General features: G+C 49.1%; 1 protein-coding gene across 1 annotated transcript in view; it reads left to right on the top strand.

Annotated features, from left to right (window-relative positions):
* Positions 1-7670: 7670 nt before the first annotated feature.
* Positions 7671-8262, top strand: part of LOC102387007 (intercellular adhesion molecule 2-like) — a 16585-nt gene continuing 15993 nt past the window's right edge. Inside the window, exon 1 of the mRNA XM_014519890.2 lies at positions 7671-7860. Coding sequence (XP_014375376.1) covers positions 7746-7860 — 115 coding nt within the window. The 5' untranslated portion in view covers positions 7671-7745. The remainder of the gene's footprint in view (positions 7861-8262) is intronic.

Genomic DNA, 8262 nt, shown 5'->3' with positions numbered 1-8262 from the left:
TCACACACAAAACCCACACATGATCCCTCACACTTGCTATTTAAAGCCTCCTCTCAGAAGGTTCCAGAACATTACATCATGCACACACATGTGCGCAGCCAGTCTTGCACCTTCCAGCCTGTCACACATGCGCCCTCACACCACAGGTCAATAGTTCAGGGCTTCCAGCACCTTCTAGATTCACTGGGCCTACACCAGTGACCTATATACAACAAGGGGATCATGCAGGGGTCATCATACCCTCACATTACATCAAACATGGGGATACCTTAACTTAACATAAGTGTAAGGGAGCTGGGTCATGCTGCCTGGAGCCGAGTTGTGTCTCTGCTGTAACAGTTGTGTTCTGTCCTTTGAAAATTCTTCTGCCACGCCTTGATGGTTAGAGAGAGCTCAGTTAAAGGCTCAGGAGGTTGGCTTATCTTCTCAGGGCTCCATCATTCTCATGCCCTGCCCTAAGCACACCAGATGTTCCAGGCTTGTTGTTGCTTGCCTACTGGATGGAGAGTCTGGTCTTAGTCCCGTGAGCCCCCTAGTTGGGGGTCTTCTGTTAAGTTGGCTGCTTGCTCTGTTCTTCCCCTCACGGGTCCCAAGACAGCTGCTTCTCAGTTCTAATCTCACCCTTACCTTCAGGGTCAGGATGGACTCACCCGTCCTGGAGGTGTAATTTCATCCGTGTCTCTTCTTTCTTCTAGGGTCCCAAAGTAGTTATCTTCACCCCTCGGGACTGGACCCACTGACAGAGTGGTCTCCTCTGTTGCTTTGCTTTCTCTTCTCAGGTAAATTCAGGGACTGAGGCTTTCCTCCAAGCCTCAGGATCAGTTCCTCCTCTCATCTTCTCTCTATCTGTACCTCGCTCCCCTTTTCTCCAGCCTCAGACACTCCCCATCATCCTTTTAAATTCCCTTTTTCCTCTGCTGCTTTCCCTGTGGCTACATCTGATTTGCTCTCTTCTGGACATAGCTGTTTTCCTTCTCCTTTTTCAGCATGTTTTTCCTCTTTTCCATGTGCCGTGCTGTTTTCCTTGTCCTGGGCTCGAATTCTGGCAGCTGGGCTTGCCACGGCAGCCTTTGAACTACCATGGCCCCACCTTATTCCCTTAATTAGTCACGGTCTTTCCCACCTCAGCTTGGCATGATTTCTTCAGCATCCCCCGGTAAGTTTTGTTGCCTTGTATTCTTCCTTGCTTACTGTGGCAGGCTGTCTTGGCCACCCTGTCACAATAAGCAAACAGCACAACTTTGAACATTATTAACTTAGGAGACAAGGCAGGGGATACTGAACTGTGGCTACAGGCCACAGCACCTAGGTACTCCCAGTGCTGCAGTGCCCAAAGTAATGCCAGAGCTTCCTTCTCACATGAGGGAAAGGCTCTGCTGGATTTAGAGTCCAGGAAGCAAATGCCACAGGCCTCAGGCCAGATTCATGGTCTTGACTCAGCACTGCTCCGAGTCCTTGCACAGCAGTTGCTAACTGGAAGACATATGGTTCATTCACTTGAGGATAAGCCAAGATGCTTGTAACAAGCCTTCCTTAAGCGCCTTGACTACTTCTTGTTGCTCCACACCCCTGTTTCCATGGAGATTCCTTTTTTCAGAGCTTGTATTGAGGAGCTGCTTTTTCTGCATACCCCTCTATTAACTTCTGAGAGAATCCTGAAAGTCCCAGGAATGACAGCAGGGTGGTAACATCATTTGGGGCTGCTAACTTCTGTATCAGCTCTATCCTTTGTTTGTCTGGGGATCGCCCTTCTTGCCTAAAAGTTACTGGGATAGAAAACCTGTAGCTGTGTCTTGCTAGGGCTAACCTTAAAGCCTGTCTGTTTTATCAGTTGTAGGACCTGTCCTAACAATTCTAGATGTTCTTCTTGGGTACTGGAGTATATCAAGATATTATTTACATATAAACTCACTTTTCCTTGGTTATCCAATTTATTCCACACGCTCATCACATGAGCATGGCATATAGCAGGTGTGGTGTAAAATCCCTGTGGTACCTGAGTAAAGGTGTACTGTCTCCCCTTGAATGAAAATGCAAACTTATACCAGGAATCAGGGCGAAAGGGAATGGCAAAGAAGGCATAAGACAAATCTAGCACCAATGACCACTTTGTCCCTCCAGCAATTGCTGCCATCACTTCAGGGTACTTTGCTAGCACTGGGGTTGTCATAGGTGTGACCTTATTGAGGGCCCTATAAACAATGGTTAGCCTCCAGGTTTTCCCACCTGCTTTTCTTACAGGTCAGACAGGGGAATTGTTGGCACTCTGGTGTTCTATCACTACCTCATGTCCTAGCAAAGTCCTTATGGTTTCCCATCAGCTGCTTTCCGCTTCAGTCGGATATATGTATTGTTTTTGGGTTGGGAATCAGGTCCATCAGTTAACCCCTGGGCTTCAATTCTCCTGTATTCCAATTTGTGTTGTGCCCAAATCTGTGGGAATGTATTGGTTACAGTTTGGACATCTTTTTCCCTAGGGTTTAATTTTGCTTTCTTTAGCTTTGAGAGCAGTACATCTATGCCTTGCTGCAACTACATGGGGGAGCTCATCCACCACATCACCTGCCGCCAGACAAAGCAGAGTGTTATTACTCAAATCCACAGTTATTTGTAATATTTTAAAGCTATCCATGCCCAGTATTCTTTGCTGCTCCAGTTCATCTTTCTAAATGTGCCTTGGGGCCATTGGGTCCTTATTCCAAATCACTTCCCCTGTGAGAAGGGGACCAATGATTCTTTTCCATTAAACCCCTCAAGCCACTTTCCACCTCCTTGCTTCCAGCATGAGAATGGAGCCTTCTCTACATTCACCATTGAAAATGAAGCACCCATGTCTCAGTGCTTGACTGTTTATATCACTTTCAAATTGCACATTCACTAGAGGATGCCCCCATGTCATATTTTATGGGTGCTAGAAAAAGGAGGCTATCAGACCCCAGGCTGTCCTAACATTCTGGAGGTAGAGCACTAGATTCTGTCCTTACTTTTTCCTGATGGGCTAACTGTCATCATAACTGCAGTAGGCAGGCCATCTATCTCTTCTCTTTTTCCAAATTTACTAAGTCGATGCCAGATTTGTACTCTCCAGAATTCTAATTTCCTGTTGGTTCCCTAAAAACCTTCCCTTTTTTCACCTACAGACTGCTTATTTCCCTTTGGTCTGTTATTATGTAAGGTGACAGCTGAGACTTTTACTTTCCCTTTTTGATAGGCTTCAGGACTGCATCGCACACTCAGTATTGCATTATGAATTGTTTCCCAGTCTGACCCTAAGTTACACAGCAATGAGAGCTTGCTTTTAGTTTCCCTCTTAAGCACCCCAAACAGGAGCTGTTTAAACAACAGATTAGCATACCTCATATCTGGCTCCTGTTGGGATGTGGTTACTTTGCCCCTCAGCAGGAAGGGTAGCCAGAACTTAGTTGTAAATATCATTGCATCTGCGCCTGGTTTCTCCACATGCCTGGCCACCATGGACAGCATCCCATCCTTTCCCACAAATATCTTGCAACATCCCTCAGGATTGCCATTACACTTTTTTCTTCATCTTTATAAACCTTTTCAGACAGTCAGGAACTTTTTTCCTCCATGAACACCTTTACAATTTTTACCATTTCTCCCACTGTCATCTTATCTGATTCCCATACCTGATTTAGGGAATACAACCAGTCCCATAAATTTATCCCCATTTGAAGGTCCCAAATTTTTATCTAAGATAATTGGCTCCTATCTGGATAGGAGCTGGGTGATGAGAGTGGCAGATGGCCCATTCCCTTCTGGGTGGAGGTGTTTAAAGAAATGGGAGCCATAGTTCCTTGACAAGCAATATTTAAACCTTGCAAATTTCTTTTTAAGGGGGCATATGGGGATGGTGGACAAGGAGTTTCACCCCAATGATTATTTTCATAATCATAATAAGGAAAATTTATGTTTGGGTTGTCGTCATCCCAATCCTCCAATTCATTTTCATTAGACCCCCCTGCCCCGGCCATGCATCCTGCTTGTATTGCTGCCATGATTCTTCATGATGTTTCCAATCTAGTTTCTAACTCCCTTATCTTCTGGTGGCATTGTTTATGATGAGAACCAGGTCTATTTTCTCATCTGCCCACACTGCACTTTAGGTATCCAATGCTTTCCATTTCCACAATGCCATTTCTTTATTTGTCACCTCCTTTTGGTTTTTTAAGTCTTCCACCTGTTTTTTTCTAATATTGTAATTTCCACTGCATCCTTTAAAGGTGTTCCTTACGATGCTTTTACTTATGCCTCCAAGATAGCTGCTTTTTGCTGCAGCATCTGTGACTCCCTCTTTTGCTGTCTTTTAACAGCTATACCTTTTGTTGGAGCCCTTTAGTTAAAGCTTTGCATGTCAAAAGCATCCCTTTTAAGTGATTTATTTCTTTGTCTGTTTATTCACCTAGGGTTTATGCCCAGCGGTGATCTGAGACCACTGGCCACAAAATTGTACAAACGCGTCTGGTCCACAGAACACATCCTTATTCCAAAAACCCAGAGCCATTTTACTCATCACCAATTTCTCTAGTTCCAACAGCTCTTTTATTACTGAGCCTGCCATATCAAGTCAATCCAAAAAGGGGGGGGGGAGGGGGGGGCTCCTGAATTCCAACTTAATCTGAGCTCTCTTCCTTGCAAAAACAGTTTGGCAAATTTAAGTGAATAAGCCTCCTAGCCACAGAATAGATTTTGAAATCCTCAACAGCTCTCAATCCAAACAGTTTTCAAGTCCAGTGTTCAACAAAATGTCCAAGTGCTATGCACAACAAAATCTTTCAGTCCAAGCAAATTCAGTAGGCCCACCCAGGGACATCAAAATCTGTTACCAGACTTAATGTTAGACTTTAGGTAGTGGCACTGAATTCATAAATGCTTGAACCAGAATAGTCCATTCTCTGAAGAGAGCATTTATTGAGCACAGTAATTTGCAACTTCAAGCAAATGACAAAGAACAACAGAAAAACTTTGCCAAAGCTAAGACACTGCCCAGTAAGACACAGCAACAGCACACACAACTTAGGGTAACTTAAAATACCACATAATAAACCAAAAAGACAACAGAAAGCCTTGCATAGGTGTGGCAGGTTCATGCCCCAGGGGTGCCTATTACAGCCCTGCCTTAATTACTTGCCCTCCATGCCTTGTTCTTACTAGAGGTTAAATGAGGAAGGCTGCCCACAGACCTTAGAGTTAGTGTTAGTCCCATTGCAGTACCACTGGGTCCCTCCTGGACTCTCAGCTGCCTTGATTTGACCCTTAAGCTCAATAAACTGTCTCAGCTGGCCTGTGCCCCTGCAGGGCCCCTGTAGCTTCAAGGTCTACATGTGTATCTGTGCCCCTGCAAGGCACTGGTAGCTTTAAGTGTTCAATGCCTGACTTTGTTTCCCCCCTACATCATGCCCCAAGCCTCACAGGTGGTCTCTCTCTTTGATATCAAATATTTGTACACTCAGCCCCCTTAGACCCCCCTGGTCCCTCATGTAGTCTCCCTCTGAGCTCTTGGACCCCTGGTCCCACACGCAGCCCCTCCTCTGGGCTCTCAGACCATCTAGTCCAGCTTAGCCCACTCGAGCTTGCAGACCCTCTGATCTGGGTCTCAGCGTTTTCCTCAGCTGCTGGGCACCTGATGGGGCCCCAGTCTAAGGGCTCCTGAATTAACAGTTCTCTAAATAGGCCTTGCACTTCAGGGCTCAAGGCTAAACTCTATCAGTGTACCTTAAATAAACAAGAAGCATCTCAGACCAGTAGGGGTTTAACATAAACAAAGGCCACTTGGCTGTAAAACCTAATCTTTCTTAGCTCAGGGGACTTGCCTTTGTTCCCAGGCCTGCAGAGTTGTTTAGAGAAATCTAGGTCCCTTCAGAAGCCCAGCTGCTCTGCAGCAGGAACACCTCACTTCGTGATGGTCAGGGAGAGAGAGACGAACTGACTCATGCAGGATCTGGGCTTAGCTCAAGCCTGAGCCCTCTTCTGGTCAGGTGAGTGCCTCATTAGCTCCCCCCCTGCCACTAGCAAGCAGCCTCTTAGGCTGCTTGTGCCCTTAAAAGAGCAAGCACATACCAGTCCCCTGCTACAATAGGTCTGATGTAATCCCTAGGGCAGAGGCTTTCTTTGCAGCCAGGGATTCAAGAAATCCTTCTGGGGGTGAGGTCTGTAGGTCTTCTGAGGTGATGAGGAGGAGATCCAACAGGCTTCATCTCTGCCTGAGTTTTTATAAGTGAATTTGCACCTCCTTCCCCACCTTGGGTGCCTTGACTATAGCATGCTTCGGATGTCCCTCACCTATGGCATACCCCACACCAGTCTCTGGAACAGAGACACTGAATACATGTCTCTTGCCTCTTACAGATTCTACCTTGAAATGTAAATGTAGTTCCTGCTTTCTTTGGTCACACCAGCCCAGGCAGTGTGGGGCCATCCCCTGCTACCATGGGTCTGTTACATAGCTTCAGCCCACATTTGTGATGACTGTGCCAGGTCTTTGTAAACAGACTCATGCCCAGGCAGAGCAAGGCATCCTGGATGCTGCTGCTGTCCCCAAGGCCAGGGCCCTGGAGCCTCTGGGTGGCTGAGATCCTAGAATATAGAGGGGCCAGGACCTACCGTTAATACTAATGCCAGAGCAACGGTGTCTTTGCAGAGGGGCCGAGCCCCCACTGCCACTACAGAACCACAGAGCAGGAGGGTACAAGCGTCATGGACTCAGTGATTCAGGGTAGTATTGGGCGCCTCAGTCTCTTCCTGCTTGGGAGGAGACCTCAGGGCAGCAGGCAGGTGTGGGCATGGACCAGCCTGGCACCCTGGTATGGGCTGAAGGGTGCAGGGACCTGGGCTTGCACTTGAATCTGAATTTATGTTCTTGCTGGTTTTAAGGTGTGGGGCAAGAACCCCCAAACAGATAAGCTTTAACTAATGGCCTGAAGTCCAAGTGCAGGGCCCAGCACCCAGAAGTTTGCCAGCCCCAGAGTGCTGCTGAGCCCCAGGAGCCAGGGAGTGGGACAGCTGGGAGGGGTGGCAGCACCCGTTGGTGGCTCCCTGTGGGGGCTGCGCTGCCAGCTCCACCCCAGAAACAGCTACATCTGGGTAGCTGGAGGTGGAATCAGGCAGGCGCTTTCTTTGCACACCTGCCCCTGGGAGCTGTTAGCTTATCACAACCCCCAGACGGGCCCTGCCCACCCCCACCCTCACCCTCCAGGACTCTGCAAAGCGGTTGTTGTGCCTTCCCTGTGCCCTTCAGCCCTGAGAGCCAACAGCCTCTGTGGCAGGACTCTTGGGTTCTCTCCCTGCTCTGGAAGGGGAGAGCAGGCGGGGGACGACCAGGACAACTGGGTCCTCTCCAGTGATGGGAGGGAAGGGGGAGCTGAGAGTAGGAAATCCAGACGCCAGGTTTCTCTCCCAGTTCTGAGAAAGGAAGTGGGGTCTATGGGGCAAGAGCAGGCACAGGCTAGGAGCCTGGACATATGGGTTCTCTTCAGCTCTGAGTAGGGAGGGCAGGGGAGCAGCGATGCAAGCTCAGGGGGAGCTGGAAGCCCAGATTCCTGGTTCTCTTCAGCTCGGTGAGGGTAGTGGAAGGGGGTGCAGTAGGGGTGGGGGGCTAGAGCTAGGACACCTAGGTTCTCTTCCTGCTCTGGGGGTGAATGGGGTCTGGTGAGGTAAGGGGGAGGGTGGGCTGGGAGACGGGACACCTGGGTTCCTTCCTTGGCTATGGGAAAAGACATGAAGGAGAGATGCCTGCTGATGCCAGGCATCCAGCCCAAGTTACCAGCCACCCTCTCCCTGCAGTCATGATGCCCTGGTACTGCTCCCCGCTCCTGCTCTTGTCCCTGCTCCTGGCCCTCTCAGGTAAGCACCCCTCCCTCCATGGGGTGGTAGTGACTGGTTCTGGAGCCGGAAGCCAGGACACCTGGGTGCCATTCTCAACTTGGAATTGGGGCTGCAGAGCTTGAAGGTTTAAAGAGCAAGGGGCTGGGACCAGGGGTTCTTGGCTTTTCCCCCCAGCTCTGAGAGAAGAGAGGGGTCCGGGGATTCGAGCAGGGAGGAGCTGGCAAATTGTTACTCCTGGGTTCTCTGGACTCTAGGTTCTCCCTGGCCCTGAGAAGAGAGTGGGAGTCTCGTGCAAGAGCTGTGCTGGACTGGCAGGGGCCCATGGGGGATGCTACAGAGACCCCCCGTTGGAGAGGGCCGGAGGCAGGATCCGGGGCACGGCGGGGCTCGGGGGCTGGCTCCGTCCTGCAACTGCCTGCC

The sequence above is a fragment of the Alligator sinensis genome, unplaced genomic scaffold (assembly GCF_000455745.1).
Source record: "Alligator sinensis unplaced genomic scaffold, ASM45574v1 scaffold707_1, whole genome shotgun sequence".
In the NCBI taxonomy this organism is placed as follows: Eukaryota; Metazoa; Chordata; order Crocodylia; family Alligatoridae; genus Alligator; species Alligator sinensis.
Note: the sequence above shows the minus strand (reverse complement) of the source record. Positions and strands in the feature narration are given on the sequence as shown.